This window comes from Thalassophryne amazonica, chromosome 5 (genome assembly GCF_902500255.1).
Source record: "Thalassophryne amazonica chromosome 5, fThaAma1.1, whole genome shotgun sequence".
NCBI classification, from domain to species: domain Eukaryota; kingdom Metazoa; phylum Chordata; class Actinopteri; order Batrachoidiformes; family Batrachoididae; genus Thalassophryne; species Thalassophryne amazonica.
Window position 1 is genome coordinate 51,395,808 of NC_047107.1, and position 19,575 is coordinate 51,415,382.

Consider the following 19,575-nt stretch of genomic DNA (forward strand, 5'->3'; position numbering starts at 1 on the left):
AAAACTAGGACTCATAAATACATATCCATTTTTGCTCACACTCCTATATATACATACATTCCCCACAGATACATACCATACATTAACAAATTTATACATCATATTTATACATTAAATTCAATTTCCTTTTCCAATATATCCAGAAATTAATAGATTTTTATAACGTTTCTTAAAACAAACTAAAGAACTACATAATCTAATTTCAACAGGACATTTATTCCAAATCTTCACCCCCTTAACTGAAACACAAAAACCCTTTATATTAGTGCGTACGGGAGGCCTCTTAAATACAGCACATAATAGATTTTTATAACGTTTCTTAAAACAAACTAAAGAACTACATAATCTAATTTCAACAGGACATTTATTCCAAATCTTCACCCCCTTAACTGAAACACAAAAACCCTTTATATTAGTGCGTACGGGAGGCCTCTTAAATACAGCACATCCTCGTAAACTATATCCAGAATCCCTTATCTTGAACAGGTTCTGGACATAAAGTGGTAAGGCTCGATTATTTGCTTTGTACAAAGTTTGTATTGTGATATAATCCACTAAATCTCTAAATTTCAATAAATTTAAAATCATAAACAAAGAATGCGTTGACTCAAGATAATGTTTGTTACAAATAATTCTAATGGCATGTTTTTGTAAAAGAAATACTTGATTGGTATTTGATTTATAAGTGTTACCCGAAGACTCCACACAATATGTCATATATGATACTACTAAAGAATGATATAAAGTGAGTAATCCTTCCTGTAACAGTGTGTCCTTGACCCTGTACATGATGGCGATAGATTTTGACATTTTCAATTTTATATAATTTATATGCGGTTTCCAGCTGAGTTTATTATCAATTATAACACCAAGGAATTTATTCTCAGTCACTGTCTCTATTTCCATATTGTTAATGGTTACATTTTTACATTTAGGTACAAATTTATTTCCAAATATAATACATTTAGTTTTTCCAAGGTGAAGTGACAATTTATTAGCGTTAAACCAAGCCTTGAATTTATCCAATTCATTTTCCACAGTATCCAAAAGCTGTTCAAGATTATCACCACTACAAAACACAGTTGTGTCATCTGCAAAAAGGACACACCTCAGTACTCTTGACACCCAACTTATATCATTTATATATAGTATAAATAACAGGGGTCCTAACACCGAACCCTGGGGCACCCCACACGTAATTTCCCGAAGTCCAGAATCAGTGTTATTATAATGAACATACTGAAACCGACCATGTAAATAACTATTTATCCAATCATATGCTAATCCTCTAATTCCGTATTTCTGTAATTTGGTTAATAATATTTCATGGTTAACAGTATCAAACGCTTTTTTATGTTTTAAATGCCAAATCAATCAGTCAAAGTAAATGTCTGTGGTTGTAGTTGGAGAAACTGTGCATAGTGCAACTTTTATCTTCATACAGCTTCGTGATGAAGTCGTAAAGAGCAGGATTTTCTAAAAAACGTGCGACGGTTTAACTACAGTCCTCCACTGCTACAACAAAGACCAAAAAGCAGGTAAAAAATCATGACTATTTTGAATCTGTTGGCCTACTTCTCTGTTAGCACTGAGGACATTTGTGTTCCAAGGCCAGGGCTGTTTATTATTATTATTAATTTCATTTATTTCAAACATGTTCTGTCATTAGCAAACTTTGAAAAGGAGTAGGCAGAAGTAAAAACTTCTATTACCCTACCCCATTTCTACAATACATTATAACGCACTTTTCATATAACAATTCCTCGTAAAATCACACAATCTATTACGAAGGCTACCGTAAATATAATAACGTAAACAAGGTCAAAGATCTTTAAAGCACAGATTTAAGAAAAACTAAGGAAGGAATGAAACTGTAGTAACAATTAGAATATATACATATTTCTTGTGGTAAAGTACCGCAGTGAAATTAGTTTTACGTTGGATATTCGAGAGACATTTGTTCCGGTTTACCCTCTTCTTTGCTGTGGTTAACTTCCTCTTCGCTCCGGTTAAACCTCTACTTTGCTGTGGATGATGCTTCCTGTAGAGGGCGTGCGACAAGGACAGCGCTCTTATACCTACGTATGTTCTACCTAACGAAGAAGAGGTGTCCACGTGTTTAAATTATTATATAATTATTCACATTTGGATCTTTAATTGAAACAAAAAAGAAGATGCCAAAGGTTAAAGCGGCGAAGAAAAGCAGGCAGCACCAAGAAGTCAAAAATCAAGGTATGACGTTGTCTTTAGCGTACAGTCTGGCTGTATATACTGTGAGTTGTTTAATACAACATGAGAAAAATAAAACTCGTCTGTCAGAAGTCAAAATAACGATATTAACTGTTTATTTTTGCAACGCCTCCGTGCTTGTGATGTTTACCTTTACGTGACACGAATCCCGTAGGTTTAAGGACGGTAGTGCCAGCCCCCATTTAATAAATTTATAATTTTAAATTTGTTCACTTTTTTGTACTTATCCACAACTCGCATGTCATGTTTCAAGATAATTTGCATATTGCCAGTAATTTCTGGTAATTTCGGCCTACGTAAGGTTTCAGAAATTATCTGATTATGTAAGAACTACATGTCAGGTAGTGATTCAAACATCTTTGTAAAGTCTGGTGATATACATCTGACACCCTGAACTCCATTATTTCAACACTGCGACGTTTGCTTTATTTATATTTCACCAAGTATATTTGTGTTAAAATTTTTATCTGTTGCAGGGATCATGTTCAACACTGGCATTGGTCAGTACATCCTGAAGAATCCACTTTGTATCGATTTATAGCTTCTGTTAAATACAACATCTAAAATTGAAGTCCGTTATCTGTGGTTTTTGAGTCTTTTGAATTCGCAGATTTATATCGAAGGTTTATATCGATAATAACTTAAGCTGGCACATGCAAGTGTCAAGCGTTTGTGCCCGAATCCACCAGCGTTTGCACTTTCTTCATCGACTCCGACTGTTTGGTGTATGTAGAAATATTATGCTGATTTTCTACAGAGCAACGATTGAGTCCATGTTACGGTATGGTATTACTAGCTGGTTTTGTAATTTAATGGTTAAATCAAAAACTCAAATATTAAATCTGATTAAGATAACTGGCAAAATCATGGGTATGGTGGTACCTGTAACTCCCCAAGAGTTGTTTGAACAGGCAGTTCTCAGATGTGCTGACAATATTTTAACAGATGAGTCTCATGTTCTGCACTCTGAATATACTTTACTTAACTCAGGAAGGAGGTACAGGGTTCCTCTTTGTAAATATAATCGATATAAATATTCATTTATTCCATTATCAGTGAAGCTCATAAATCAGCAGATAGTTCAGGGAAGATAGCTTAAGGGTATGTATTGCAGAATTTGCACAAAGATGTTAATAATGTTGTGTATTTATATTTTATCCTTTGACTTACTGTGTTGTTGTTTTTAATGTATGGGTGCTATGTACTGGATGTGTTGTGTAGCAGACTCTGTCCAAGGCAAATTTCTCCTTAGGGAGACAAATAAAGACACTTTGACTTTTGACTTTGACACTGGTGGTCAATGGGATCATTGAGAAGGTTGGCTGTACTTGTGTGGCACGCTTCAGGTTTTCAGACACATGTTCAATTTGGGATGAGGTGCCACAGACGATGCACACAATGTTCTTGTATTTGTTGCATGTTTCAGGCAGCTTTGAGACCGGCAGATGTGGTTCTGGAGGTGGGACCTGGAACGGGAAACATGACAGTGAAGCTGCTGGAGAAAGCCAAAAGGGTGAGAATCTTTGGTTCCCTGGAGTTATGGGTAGTTTGTACTGACACTGAGGTTGATGTACCAGCAGGCCTTGGCCATGTCGTGTTAAAAGACGTAGAACCTTCAGCACCACTTAGATTTAAGTGAATGTATGCGTATGTTTGAGTCTGTATGTATAATGCTGACCATGTGTGAATTAGAGAAGATCCAAAAGGATTCCATCTAAAATCACCAGGTTTTGAAACAAAAAAACTCCCAGGTCACCCATGAGCTTTATTCTTCAATTTTATATGTTAATCACATTCCAAAGTTAGGGTGAAATGCCAGCTATTAGGTCTGCATCTTGTAAACTTTTGAAGTTACAGCCTTTGTAAATTTTTGTAAATTTTTCACACAAAAAAATGGTGTTTTCTTCCAACTTTTCACATTAATAATGAGCTCCCTATATGCCTCACAGCTTTGAAACTGCTCGTGCCAGGCTAACTTCTGGTGTAGAGTTGGGAAATTGTGGCAGTTTTGGTGTATCTAATGTGATCTGCCTTCCACAAAGGCCTCAAAATGGTAGAAAACCCAAAATTGTACATGTTGTTCATATCTTTGATTAGTTCAAAAATCAAAGAAATATACCAGCTGTGGCTAAGGAACTTTTTGTATGATTGTTTGTGATATAATGGAACATATCTACACATTTAAATGATATACCAGGTTGTTTTAACAACCTGGTATATTCTTTTGTGTGATTTTTGCCTTCAAATCAGAATGTAGTCGCAACAATATTTTTTGGGGGCAGAATCATGATAAATATGCAATTTGAAAAAAAACAAAACCTTACAGACAGTCTTACTCATACACAGTTTCATTGTTTTACTTAATAAATTGCCAAAAAATGATATAATCTCAACTGATTTTTACTGTTCAGATATTAAAATCACACTTGTCATGAAGAACTTTAAAACATATATGCTCACATTTACATTGATTATGTAGATACATAGTTTGAATATCTGTCTTATTTACCTTGTAATTGAGTTTGAGTGATCTATTTATTGTTTTACACTGGTTTACAGAAATAAATGTGAGTTTGGTATTCCTTGCATTGCTGTTTGCTGACAGCAGTACGTGTCTGTGCTTGCTTCTTCACAGCACATGACATCATGTGGGGAAATGTATGGTTACAAGAAGTATGAAGTATTGCCCAATGCTCAGCAACCTAGTCACAGCATCGACATAATTCCAGCAAGGTGGGTCAGACTAGATTCTCCAAAACTGCCAACATTTCCAAACTCTACACCAAAAGCTAGCCTGGCATGAGCAGTTTCAAAGCTGTGAGGCATATAGGGAGCCCATTATTAACGTACAAAGTTGGTAGAAAATACTGTTTGTGAAAAATTCACAAAAATTTCCAAAGGCTATAACTTCAAATGTTTGCAAGATACAGACCTAATATTTGGTATTTCACCATAACTTTGAAATAGGAATAACATATTAAACTGGCAGAACAGAATTGAGGGGTGACCTGAGAGCCTCTGGTCGACTTGAGATGGAATGACCCAAAATGAATTCAGTCTTGTGCATTTAATTTTTTTTTTTTAAGTCGTTAATAATGTACTAATGTGTTACCTGTTGGGATCCATGGGCTCTAGATTGGATCATATTTATAAAATAGGTAGCTGACATTTTTCAAGGGTGGTGGTAAATTATATGCCATGTTTCTGTAATGATTTTAACTGAAAGCACAGGAAATTAAAATGAGAAATTTTTGTGAGTAATTGTATTTATTATTTGGCACAGTTAGTTGATGTCATGCCTCCAAAAATATTTGTTCTATCAACCTTCCATTTTGGCAGCATTCATCTGTGACACAAAATGCATAAGCATACCAAATGGCAAATGTCAACTCTCCCCAGTTTCATCCGTGGTCAAAGTGACTCACGCGTACACAGAGGCCACTTTGCTACTCTATAATAAGATGCTTCCACCCTGTCAAAAGACCAGTTCAAGGACATCATTAAAAGCCCCAAATTATTACATTCATGCCCATGATGAGTGGATTTAAACTTCTGGCCACATCTGCAGGCATTAAGTATTTAATCCATGTTAAACACTCTATAATACATCCTTTAAAGGTTTGTCTGTGCTGTTTGAAAACTACCAGGAGTGAACTGTGAAAAGCAATTTTATAAGTGTGGTTTGAAGTTGGGCTGGGTGATCTGGCAAAAATACTGTCACAGTATCCTGATAATGACATAAATCCGAAGAAACTAGAATGTTCATTTGTTAATCTTTTGTCTTTTTATGTCTTGTATTTTTATTTTGGGAAGCACATTATATGGAAGATTATTATTATTTGTTGCTGTTGTTGTTTTGGATAGATCTTTCTTTGTCAGGTTCTACTCGGCAATATCTGGATGTTTTTCTGCAACAATATATTTTGTGTTTTGCATCTTTTTGTAGGTGGTAGCCTGCGAGCTGGACTGCCGCTTAGTGGCTGAACTTCAGAAAAGAGTACAGTGCACGTGAGTCACGAAAGAAGAATCACATGTCTTATATTTTCATTGATACCTGCACATAAATGAGACAAGTGTGTATTTATGCTCCTCAACAGACCCATGCAGAACAAACTTCAGATATTAGTTGGGGATGTCCTAAAAACTGATCTGCCCTTTTTTGACATTTGTGTGGCAAATTTACCTTTCCAGGTAACAACACATTTCCACGCCACCGCACAATAACGTGCTTCACTTTGCCCAGTTCATACTAAACCTCTATGTAATTGTTCAGATTTCATCACCTTTTGTCTTCAAGCTCTTGCTGCACCGACCTTTCTTCAGGTGAGGAACACATTGACCCCCTGGGTTGTGTTAAGTTGTGCTCAGGTCTCGACTTGGAGTTTCCATCTGTTTGTGACTTACGTTTATCCAGGTGTGCTGTCTTGATGTTCCAGAGGGAGTTTGCCATGCGGCTGGTTGCCAAACCTGGAGACAAACTGTACTGTAGACTCTCTATCAACACACAGCTGCTGGCTCGCGTGAACCATCTAATGAAAGTCAGTGTGCACACTCACAACCCTCTGCACGACACACTGCAGTGCTGTCTTTTTTTTTTTTTTAACCAGGATTGGGCTATGATGTGAATCATGATTCTCATTTCTGATCTCTCTTACTTAGGTAGGGAAAAATAATTTCTGACCTCCTCCTAAAGTGGAGTCGAGTGTTGTCAGGATTGAACCAAAAAATCCTCCTCCTCCAGTGAACTTCCAGGTGAGGTTTGAGTCTGTGGTTGTTGTGAGGATGCAGAGTGAAAGGAGCGCTGCCACTGGAACATGTTCTCATTTCTGTTTGTAGGAGTGGGACGGCCTGGTCAGAATAGCCTTTGTGAGGAAAAATAAAACACTCGGTGCCGCTTTCAAGTAAGTATCCGCCTGCTAACGTCTCCATCTGTGTCAAACAAAACTGTAGTGGGAAAGTATTGACTTCTTTGGAGGATTTTCAGGTCTTCTGCAGTCGAGCAGCTGCTGGAAAAGAAGTACAGAATTCACTGTTCTGTGCACAATGTGGTGAGTTTAAGTGTAGTCACATTTGTTTCTTTATTGTTGACCCTTTTATGATATATATATATATATATATATATATATATATATATATATATATATATATATATATATATATATATATATGTATATATATATATATATATATATATATATATATATATATATATATATATATATATATATATATATATATATATATATACACACACAACCCCTGGCAAAAATTATGGAATCACCGGCCTCGGAGGATGTTCATTCAGTTGATTAATTTTGTAGAAAAAAAAAAGCAGATCACAGACATGACACAAAACTAAAGTAATTTCAAATGGCACCTTTCTGGTTTTAAGAAACACTATAAGAAATCAAGAAAAAAATTGTGGCAGTCAGTAACGGTTACTTTTTTTAGACCAAGCAGAGGGAAAAAAATATGGACTCACTCAATTCTGAGGAATAAATTATGGAATCACCCTGTAAATTTTCATCCCCAAAACTAACACCTGCATCAAATCAGATCTGCTCGTTAGTCTGCATCTAAAAAGGAGTGATCACACCTTGGAGAGCTGTTGCACCAAGTGGACTGACATGAATCATGGCTCCAACACGAGACATGTCAATTGAAACAAAGGAGAGGATTATCAAACTCTTAAAAGAGGGTAAATCATCACGCAATGTTGCAAAAGATGTTGGTTGTTCACAGTCACCTGTTCTAAACTCTGGACCAAATACAAACAACATGGGAAGGTTGTTAAAGACAAACATACTGGTAGACCAAGGAAGACACTAAAGCGTCAAGACAGAAAACCTAAAGCAATATGTCTCAAAAATCGAAAATGCACAACAAAACAAATGAGGAACTAATGGGAGGAAACTGGAGTCAACGTCTGTGACCGAACTGTAAGAAACCGCCTAAAGGAAATGGGATTTACATACAGAAAAGCTAAACGAAAGCCATCATTAACACCTAAACAGAAAAAAACAAGGTTACAATGGGCTAAGGAAAAGCAATCGTGGACTGTGGATGACTGGATGAAAGTCATATTCAGTGATGAATCTCGAATCTGCATTGGGCAAGGTGATGATGCTGGAACTTTTGTTTGGTGCCGTTCCAATGAGATTTATAAAGATGACTGCCTGAAGAGAACATGTAAATTTCCACAGTCATTGATGATATGGGGCTGCATGTCAGGTAAAGGCACTGGGGAGATGGCTGTCATTACATCATCAATGCACAAGTTTACGTTGATATTTTGGACACTTTTCTTATCCCATCAATTGAAAGGATGTTTGGGGATGATGAAATCATTTTTCAAGATGATAATGCATCTTGCCATAGAGCAAAAACTGTGAAAACATTCCTTGCAAAAAGACACATAGGGTCAATGTCATGGCCTGCAAATAGTCCGGATCTTAATCCAATTGAAAATCTTTGGTGGAAGTTGAAGAAAATGGTCCATGACAAGGCTCCAACCTGCAAAGCTGATCTGGCAACAGCAATCAGAGAAAGTTGGAGCCAGATTGATGAAGAGTACTGTTACTGTTACTCATTAAGTCCATGCCTCAGAGACTGCAAGCTGTTATAAAAGCCAGAGGTGGTGCAACAGAATACTAGTGATGTGTTGGAGCGTTCTTTTGTTTTTCATGATTCCATAATTTTTTCCTCAGAATTGAGTGATTCCATATTTTTTTCCCTCTGCTTGGTCTAATAAAGTAACCGTTACTGACTGCCACAATTTTTTTTTTCCTGATTTCTTAGTGTTTCTTAAAGCCAGAAAGTTGCCATTTGAAATGACTTTAGTTTTGTGTCATGTCTGTGATCTGCTTTTTTTTCTACAAAATTAAAGAACTGAATGAACACCGATTTATTGTTTTTGTAGGGCAGCGCGGCGGCTTAAGTGGTTTGCACTGTTGCCTCACAGTGAGGAGTTCATGGGTTCAATTCCCGCCTGTGGCCTTTTTGTGTGCACTTTGCATGTTGTCCCCGTGTTTGCGTGGGTTTCGTTCAGGTGCTCCGGTTTCCTCCCACATCCGAAGACATGCGGGTTAGGTGGATTGGAATCTTTAAATTGTCCGTAGGTGTGAGTGTGGTTGTGCCTGTGTTTGTTTGTCTGTTTGTGGCCCTTTGACAGATTGGCATCCTGTCCTGGGTGTGCTCCACCTCACGCTCTATGACTGCTGGTTTAGGCTCCAGCCCCCCGCAACCCTTAATAAGCAAAGTGCGCATCTCAGGCCACGAGGTGCATTATGGGTAGGCTAAATTTTTCAGCTACCAACCCACAAGCTATGGCGGCGGAAAGCAGCGAGGAGTGCTGTGATTTGGATCATTTCAATTGCTGGAAAGTTGGCGATTTAAAGCGTTTTTTGTAAGCTTCGCGGATTGCCTGTTACAACCAGGACTACGTATGGCAGTGGACAGAAATGGAAAGAAGAGCTGGTTGTGCTTGCGTGTGCTGCATCTGTACAGAAAGTACCGTTAGTGCAGACAGAGGAAGCGTGCGCTGCTGTCGAAAATGACCAGTGTTTGTTGATAGTTGGAGACAAACAAATTTCTGACCCCTTGAAGGCAACTGATGGATGGTTAGACGAAGGCCAGAGACTGAAACTGTGGATATTGCAGAATATTTGCTAAGCAGGGATGAGAAATCGCTACTCCACTGGCTTCATAATGACGACATTGACAGTGAGTCTCACATATAACCTCTTTGGTGTCATGTTTGTTTTGATAAGTTGACAGACACACAATGATATGTGCATGCATGCAGTTTGTTTATAGAACATGTCAATTTTACAATATTACACACCACGCCATTCATAGCACGGCATTACAGTCATAAGCCGATGCACGAAAACGGTGGCACGGTTTCAGGATATTGACAAAATAAATGTGTGCAAGAAACTTACAATATTAGTCCGTCTTTTACATCCGTCTGGATCTTTCTTTTCTGTGGCGAAATTGTGTAGAGTGAACGGAGGTTTACGACCACATTTCTTCTTCTTTCCGTCTTTGTGTGGACTCGGCGGAGCTTTGCAATCGTGTGTTTTCAGCCAACTTTCAAGCCTATAAATTCCGTTCGAGCATTTGAAAACAGCACAATGCGCCCCTGTCATTATTGTATTTGTCGCTTAAGGCTTAAAGCCTTATCCAATGTAAGCCAATCCCTGTAAGCCTTAACTTTTACAGTCCGCTAATGCTACTGTATACGAAATTTAATGGCAGCAGTGTGAGTGTGGTAGCTGGGATTTTTGCCCCCGTTTGACCCACGCATGCGCAGATGCGATGCGCACTTTGCTTATTGGACTAAGCGGTTGGAGTGTGTGTATGTGGTTCAGTTGGTTTAGTCAGTTTAGTGTTGCTCTTACCATGAGTAAGTTAAGTCTCCTGTTAGTACCATCAGTGAAAACTAGTGATTTTATTGTCTTCACTGTATTTTTTTGTCAAATTAAAAGCACCTGCTTACAGCAGGTGTACATGCGTGCATGCAACTTCAATCACAGAGAAACTGTGACAGCTGACATTTGCCGTTTGGTATGCTTATGTATTTTGAGTCCAGGATGAATGCTGTCAAAATGGAATGTTGATAGGACAAATATTTTGGAGAAGCTACAGATATTAGTGAACAACACTGATCAATGGATGTTGCTAACTACATTATGGACTCATGCCATTCCAGCAGGGGGTGGTAAATCATCTATATATTAAAAGCGTGAGTGCTTGATTTTATTTAGTAAGTACATAATATAATTGTAAATACATTAAAAGTACACGGATGACACAAGAAAATGAAAATAGTTATTTCTATTGTGGGTAATTTAAAAATCAAATGACAAAATAGAAGTAAAAATAATGATAATTTGTATATAACAAGAACCTAAACAATTTATAAATATATTAAGACAGTAAATTAACATTAAAAATTACATAATTAACATGAAATAAAAGGGCTGAGTTCTTCTACGAACAGTTGAGGTCTAAGGTTCTAAATACATTCTGGACTCACACTTCATTCCAACTCATCATAGAAACTTTGCACAGTTTATTACCACCCTTGAAAAGTGTCAGCTACCTTTTTATAAACACTACCCAATCTAGAGCCTGTGGATCCCTGTGGGCAACACATTAGTATATATGTAATGCAGCAGCCAAAACAAACAGAGTTTTGGGCATGGCCAAAAGAACTTTACTCATATTTCCAAACAATCTTTTTTTGATCTTGTATAATGTCCAGGTTTGGTCCCCTCATTTACTATATGAAGAAACATTAAAGCAATTGAAGCTTACTACTCTGGAAGATAGATGGGTTTGTGGAGACTTGATTGAGGTTTCCAAAATGGTTCATGGTTTTGAGAATATCAGGCCTGAATTTTTTATTTATTTATTTATTTCAAAATAGAATGTATTCAGGTTTGAAAGGTCACTCTCACATGTTTGAGGAGGTGCAAAGATGCAAATATGACCTAAGAAAATATTTTATAATAGAATTATAACTTTGTGGAATAGCCTTCCCCACCATGTGGTAAATGCTCAGTATCTTAACTCCACACTTTAAAATTTTGGAGTGCCAGCAACTGTGACCTTGACAATGTTATCTAAAACAATTCACAATAAATATACACAATCCGTCTATATAGCGACTACAGAATAAAAAAAGGAAAAATTGATTAAAACAAGTATAATCTTCTAGAAAAGCAAGAATTGCAACCTTATGTGTACATAAACAAAGTTCATGTTGAAAACGGAGGACTCATCTTTGCCAGTGTGTACATTCATGCGCAAAGTGTCCATTTTTCCCACACTTCCAACATGTCAATTTCCTCCTTATTTCAAGCCCACGGGCTTTGCTCTTAGGTGTTCCTTTCATTTGATGAAAAAATGTAGCATGTAAAGTTTTTTTTGTTGTGGATTGGCAGGAAGTCCCAGCCGACTTCAGCATCACAAAGAAGATTGAGAGCATTCTCCAGGAGGCAGATTTCAATGACAAGAGAGCCAGATCCATGGACATTGATGACTTCATGGTGTAAGTAGTTAAATATTTGCTTGTATCATTCCTCAGATCAAATCATCCATTTACTCACATTTGTATTGGAACCCACTAAATATAACCAGTCTGATTTAATCATCTGTCACCCACAGATTGCTCCATGCATTCAACTCTGCAGGAATCCACTTTTCTTAAATGGCTCAGAAGTTTAAATCCTCCAGCTATGTCCTGAGTGACCACAGAAGTGTGAAAAATCACTTTCCTGCAGTGAAAATCCTCTGACTTTTGTGTGTTGAGGCCTCAATTGCATTGAGCAGGGACTTTTTTAAAATACTTCTGTTGACTTTAAAAACCTCAAATCAAAATCAAATCATATTTATTAATTTATATAGCACCAATTCACAATAAAATCGTCTCAAGGCGCTTCACACAACATAAAAAAACAATTAAAATTTTAAAACACAATAAAAACGACCATAAAAGAAAGACAACCATAGAAGAATACAAGAATAAAAACACATAACACTAATGATAAAACAGGGGAAACAAATGAGTCTTTAAACGTGATTTAAAAGTCTCCACAGTGTCCGACTGCCGAATGTGTGCTGGCAGATCGTTCCACAGAGCTGGGGCACGATAGGAGAAAGCTCTGTGACCGGCAGACTTTTTATTCACCCTGGGAACACACAGAAGTCCTGCACCCTGAGAACGCAGGGCCCAAGCTGGTACATAGGGGCTTACCAGGTCAGCCAGATAGGGAGGTGCAAGTCCATGAACAATTTTATATACTAATAACAGTACTTTAAAATCCGATCTTGCAGGAACAGGAAGCCAGTGCAGGGACGCCAAAATGGGCATAATGTGGTCAAACTTTCTGCTTTGTGTCAAAAGTCTGGCAGCAGCGTTTTGAACCAGTTGACGACCCCTAATCCTGAACTGCGGTAAGCCAGAAAATAGAGCATTACAATAGTCCAATCTAGAAGAGACAAATGCATGAATCAAAGTCTCAGCATCAGCCATAGACAGGATGGGACGAATCTTCGCTATATTTCGCAAATGGAGGAAAGCAGTCCTCGTAATGTCTCTAATGTGGAGATCAAAGGACAACGTAGGATCAAAAATTACTCCAAGGTTCCTCACTTTATCCGTATGATGTATAACACACGGACCTAAGCTAAGTGCTAGCTGATCAAATTGATCCCGATACCTCGCTGGACCAAGAACCATAACTTCAGTCTTATCAGAATTTAAAAGTAGGAAGTTACTAGACATCCAACTTCTTACTGATGCAAGGCAATCTTCCAAAGATTTTATGTGACTGAGATTACCAGCAGTTATTTTCATGTACAATTGAATGTCATCAGCATAGCAATGAAAGGGAATCCCAAAGCGCCGCAGTATATTCCCGAGGGGTGCTACATAAAGGGAAAAAAGCAGGGGGCCTAAAACGGATCCCTGAGGAACCCCAAACTTCATGTCCCTACGATCGGAGGAGGTTCCATTACACAATACACAGTAAGAACGACTGGACAGGTATGACGTCAACCATGCAAGAGCAGTTCCAGTAATCCCAAAGTGATTCCCCAGCCTATTGAGTAAAATATGATGATCCACAGTATCAAATGCAGCACTAAGATCCAGCAGCACCAAGACTGTAGTGGTATCTGAGTCCATTGCTCGCAAAAGGTCATTCACTACTTTAGTAAGTGCTGTCTCTGTGGAGTGAAATTTTCTAAAAGACTACAGTGGCTCAAAAAGATTATTCTCAGTGAGGTAGTCTACGAGCTGTCGCGAAACCACTTTTTCCAGGATTTTAGAACAAAATGATAGATTTGATATCTGTCTATAATTCTTTAATACACTAGGGTCGAGATCGGATTTCTTAAGTAATGGTTTAATCACTGCAGACTTGAAACATTTAGGAACAGATCCAGAAGTTAATGAGAGATTTATAATTTCCAGCACAGTCGGTCCAAGAATGGGCCACAGGTCCTTAAACAGTTTTGTTGGTACAGGATCAAATAAACAGGTTGTGCTTTTAGTAGACGTCATGAGCTTCGTCAGCGCGCCTAGCGAGATACCATCAAAATCTGTAAATCTGGGTAACACCTCAGTGGGCGCATCCACCTCCATAGCAGTATGGAGTGGTTGGACCAAAGCCTGCTGAGATATGCTCAACCTAATATCCTCAATTTTCTTCTCGAAATAGGCCAAGAAGTCCTGTGCTGAAAAGGAAGAGTGAATAACAGGTGGCTGTCCATGAATGAGAAGTGCTACAGTTTCAAACAAAAACTTTGAGTTATGCTTGTTTTTATTGATCAAATCAGAATAATAGGCACGCTTTGTAGCCAGTAGTGCCTGCTTATAATCCAAGACAGCATCACGCCATGCAAGGTGGAACACCTCCAACTTAGAACTACGCCATTTCCATTCCAAACCTCGAGCCTTCTGCCTAAGGTCACGCAAGTAACATTGAACCAAGGTGAGTGTGCCTTGGGAAGGCGTGTCCTTAAAAAAGGAGGCGAAACCTTATCCAGTGTAGCCTTGAGCGCTGAGTTCAAGCCATCCGCAAGACTATCCACTGATTGAATATTCTCTAACCCCGAGGCCAAAATTTCAGTCATAATTGAGGGATTAATGCGTCGCCACAGAGATAGACAAGGCTTTCCTTCCACTAAACGCGGCAACATAAATGCACACCTAATAAATGAGTGGTCAGAGACCACCGAGGCAAGAGGCAAAATGTCAATGTTCGTGACAGCAAGGCCACGTGTGAGAACCAAATCAAGGGTATTTCCACTAATGTGTGTTGAATCCTGAATGCATTGCTGGAATCCCAACGCATCCACAAGTTCCATAAATGACTTGCAAAGGGGATCAGAGGGCTTATTTATATGAATGTTAAAGTCACCAATAATCAAAATGTTGTCCGCAGTAGCTGACAGGCTAGAGATGAACGTACCAAATTCATCTAAGAATTCAGAATATGGGCCGGGAGGCCTATAAACAGTGACAACATAGCATGACTGATTTCCATACTTCTGACCCTGACAATATGTAGCATCATGAGCAGAGCGGAGAGTCAGATGCTCAAATGAATTATATTTATGACCCCCAACAGTCAGGAAGGTAAACCTGGATTTATAAATAAAAGCAACACCCCCACCTTGCTTCGCACCATGAGACATGTGACTAAATGTGTACCCTGGTGGGCAGGCCTCATTCAGAGGAAGAACAGCTGTGGGTTTGAGCCAGGTTTCACATAACCCAATCATATCCAAGTGCTGATCCATAATTAGATCGTTAATCAACAGGGATTTTGAGGACAGTGATCTGATGTTAATGAGACCCAAACTGAAGACTTCTCTCGGTTTGACAGACTGACATCTTTCAATAGGCCTGAGTAGCTTAAAATCCACTCCACGTTTTCCATCCAGCGCCCGGAGAGTGACAGAGACCGCTGTTGTCATATCAGGACTACAAGTCCCAGAGCTGCAGCGCTCTGATGACGTGGGCGCCGAGCGCCGATGCGTTCAGCTGACCAGATGACCGGCGCAGACGACCCAGTTCGATGGAATACAAACTTTCTCCGGGAGACTGTGGACGCAGCGACATCGGCGGAGCAAACCAAGCTCTCTGATAGCGAGAATCTCCCGAGGGACGTTGTTCAGGCTCCGTAGCTCAGCTGCAGAGTATCTTAGCATCACGCCAGCCGAGGGAGTGACGTGCGGCGTCGTACAGCGCAAAACAGGCACTAAACAATCAAAAATGGTTAAAAATGCACACTGAAGGACCAAGAACCACGTGAAGTACATACCCAAAGATAAAAAATTACACTCAAGCCACTAAAAACCAAGTTACACACGAGAAAACTGGAGAAAAACCAGAGGAGCGGCGAACACGGAATGTCAGACTTGTTGACTTGATGCTCCTGACCTCCACTTGCAAAGAAACAGAGTACCTTGAGTATAATGAGAGGACGCTTGCGGTCTGCAGCAGTGATGTGTGTGGTGACTGTATCTCTTCGCCACCACTTCTGTCAGAAGATGGTGAATCCCGACGCTACTCAACCTTGGGGCACATTGGCTTTTTGACACCACATAAAAAAAATGATGGCAAGATACATCAGCAGTAGAGGCGATGACGTCGACGCAAAATTTGCATGCCGACGCGTCGGCAGATCAACAACAAACATAGCTGCCCCGGAGAGTCGCGGTAGCAGTGCAGCGAGTGGCTCTTCTGAGGTTCTAAAAAGCAAAGCACGTACCCGTTCATCCGTAGTATGGGAATACTTCCATTTCAAAGGAGGAAGTGATTCTTCTGTCGTCTATGCAAGGCGCAAATGGCATATCATTCAAGCACAGACCCTGCAGCGGGTCCGTAATCAACTTTTCTGCGTCGCGGCTTTGCTTTGAACCTTGAACCAATCGAAGCAGTGGTTCGCAGATTGAAGCAATGCTTCGAACTATTGCTTCGTTTATTCTTTCTTTCGCTTAATTTTCCTCGTTAATACCCTAAAGAGCATACGTCTGAGTATTATTTACCTTTATGTTAAACCGACCTGTTATGGTCTTCTGAAACAGTTGATAGATGTATTTTATAACTTAAAAACGGGAGCGATGCTAACGCGTTAGCATGTCTATGGCATTTTCAATGTTAAAAGTTAGCATTAAGCACTTGCAGTTGTCATCACGTTTGGGTGCATTTGTTTTCAAATTGTAATATTTTTTTAATTTATTTTTGTTTATATATTAATAATCTAATGATTATTATATACAATATATACTTACAATTTTAGAGAAAGAGACAAAAAGAACCTGAATAGAAACAACATAAAACCAACTAACAATGAACATAAATAAATAAATACATACATACTAATGGTGAAATAATCCTTAATCGAATCGAATAAAAACCGAATCGAAAAATTAATCGTTAGATTAATCGATGCATCGATAAAATAATTGCTAGATTAATCATTTAAAAAAATAATTGTTTGGGACAGCCCTAATCAGCATAAACCTGCTGTCATTCTGTAGACAAGTTAACTATTGTTACATCAACAAACCATCCAACTGAAAGGTATGAATTTTTATTACTTCATCCAGCATTACATCTGGTGCAAACACTGAGCAACGTAACAGACTGTAAGTCATTAATCTTAACTATACATTTATTAATAGTTTTTCTACTTCCATTTTTATATCAAAGAGTTACAACAGGTGGAAAACATGTTTACATTAAGTTCTTAAGTTAACTGCCACATACAATGGATGTGGCACAAACAAACTACATGTACAAACCTCAGGAACATGAGGAAAGAAAATGCAAAAGAAGCAGCTCAGTGTGGTTCAAAGCTTCTTAAAAACCGTCAAAATTACAGAAAACGAAGAAGAGATGAGACTAGACGACACTGCGGACTGAGAATCTAGAAGCATGAAAATGAAGGACAGTGGCTTTACATACACTTACAGAGCAATCCCAGAATACTGGTGTTTTGTAAACCTCCAAAAAACAATCTCTGAAAACCAGGTCAAAAATAAGTCCAGTCAAACAAAGTACAAACAAGTACAAAAGAAAATAATTTAAATAGAAGACGGTGAGGGGAATCTACAGTCTCAGTGGAGAGGGAGGGGGGGGAAAATCTAGTTGCCACAGTTGTTCCTTTAACTCAGTGCTCTTCAAATCACCTGCATCTTTTGCTCCTCACAGCTGTGTTCAGCTCATCAGCAGCTGCCGGACACCAAATTCGGCCAATGAGGAGGAGATGAAAAACGTGCAGAACAGCTGATCACTGCATTTAGTCTGTGGGTTTACTACAGTTCACAGCTGATGACGAAAGGCAGAGTTGTTTCAAAATGCTAGTGGTTAAGAGTTTTGTGCATTTAAAGAGCTCGTGGCCTCTTGGGGTTGATCTGCTTACTGGCTTGCTCCTCCTCCTGCAGTGCCGAGCGGAATGACTTCACTTTATCTGCCCAAAGAAAGTAACAGATTTCAATTACAAACCACTCAAATATCCACAGAAAAGCTTTACAGTTTTTCCCTGTCGCTGAATACACAGCACTCTGAAACCCCAAAGTTCGCATCAGCAAGATGCCATATGTCACTTTTTCCTCAATGAAATATTGTAAAGTTTTGTAACACTCAGCAAAAATTACATAGTGTAGCACAACTTCAGCTGGAAAACACTTGCCTTCAAAATGCCACAATGATCACTCATTTACTGTGGTCAAGATGTGCCACAAGACTTGAGGCCCGGTCACACGGCACTTAACGAAGGGCAATGAAGCCAAAAACGAAACACGAAATCTGGACTTTCGTTGGCATTAAACCTTCACGCAGCTTCGTTCTTGCAGCTGGCACTTCGTCAGGATTTTTGAACTGTTGAAAAATTTGAACGAATACCGCAGAAAACCTCAATTTGTCTGTATTTCATTTTGCTGTAGTTCTTGATGTTTTTTTTTTATCGTTTGCTTAGTTTTTGTAATGTTGGCATTTAGTTTGACTTTGTTTGACCAGCTCAATGTTTTCACACAGTACAGAAGCCAGTTTGTGAGCGCTGCAGTGGAGGGAGCGATGCAGCTCCCTCCACGGCAGTGCTGGTGTGTGGCTTCTGCCGCTGCATGTGATGTGGCGAGTGCTGCCACAGTCATGCCATCTTGCTGGCCGGTCAGGACGAATTTGTCCGCCTCCTCCGCCAGTGCACTGCAGCCTGTGATCGTGGCGTTGTTCCAGCAGTGTGTGCACATGAGAGAGTTGTTGCACAAAAAGTCCGGCCGGAGCTGCAGCATTCTGTTTTCGAGCTCATGCAGAAGGAAGAGCCTGCTGGCCCTTTCAGCATCTGACAGTTCAAAATTTTGAGCAAGTGAGCTTGATGGCTGTGTATTTGTTCACAGTAGGGGCTTTGCAGGAGCGTGATCAGACGCGTTTCCGTATAGCCTCTCTCTCTCCCTCCCTCCCTCACGCGCGTATTTTGAGTGTACAGACAGCGATTAGAGTTTTGGTACTTGAAAAATATTCGGCATGTTTGCAGTGTGTATAATTATAGTGGCATATTTAGCATGTGTGGTTAGTGTGGTGTTTTTTTTTTTTTTGTAAAAATGAGGCGTCATAAATCTTGAACAAGCGGTTTAGTTGGGGGTTTTTTTTGTTTGTTTTTAAATTGGAGCAAGAGGGAGTGCACATCATGTCGTCAGAGGCTCAACCAGACAGTGAGGATTCTGATGAGATGATCCCTCTTTTGTTCTGGACGCGGAACCAGAGCAGGTGGATCCACCACCGTGCACACAGATCTCCATAGTGGG

The 19,575-nt window shown here is 39.2% G+C and overlaps 3 protein-coding genes across 8 annotated transcripts in view; 1 reads left to right on the top strand and 2 right to left on the bottom strand.

Annotated features, from left to right (window-relative positions):
• The window catches only part of LOC117510476 (betaine--homocysteine S-methyltransferase 1-like), a 366,504-nt gene that overhangs the window by 149,790 nt on the left and 197,139 nt on the right, over positions 1-19,575 (bottom strand).
• On the top strand, positions 2,235-12,585 carry LOC117509701 (probable dimethyladenosine transferase). The gene is given in 11 exon segments (XM_034169422.1): positions 2,235-2,273; positions 3,677-3,763; positions 6,197-6,258; positions 6,348-6,441; positions 6,524-6,573; positions 6,665-6,788; positions 6,910-7,002; positions 7,087-7,151; positions 7,235-7,298; positions 12,201-12,307; positions 12,424-12,585. Coding segments are annotated over 11 exon segments (828 nt in total). The 3' UTR covers positions 12,467-12,585.
• The window catches only part of LOC117510474 (kinesin-like protein KIF2A), a 104,483-nt gene continuing 102,330 nt past the window's right edge, over positions 17,423-19,575 (bottom strand). For all 6 annotated transcript variants that reach the window (XM_034170201.1, XM_034170198.1, XM_034170197.1 and 3 more), the window contains one exon: positions 17,423-18,242. In XM_034170201.1, the coding sequence (XP_034026092.1) occupies positions 18,157-18,242 (86 nt within the window). In that variant the 3' untranslated portion in view covers positions 17,423-18,156. The remainder of the gene's footprint in view (positions 18,243-19,575) is intronic.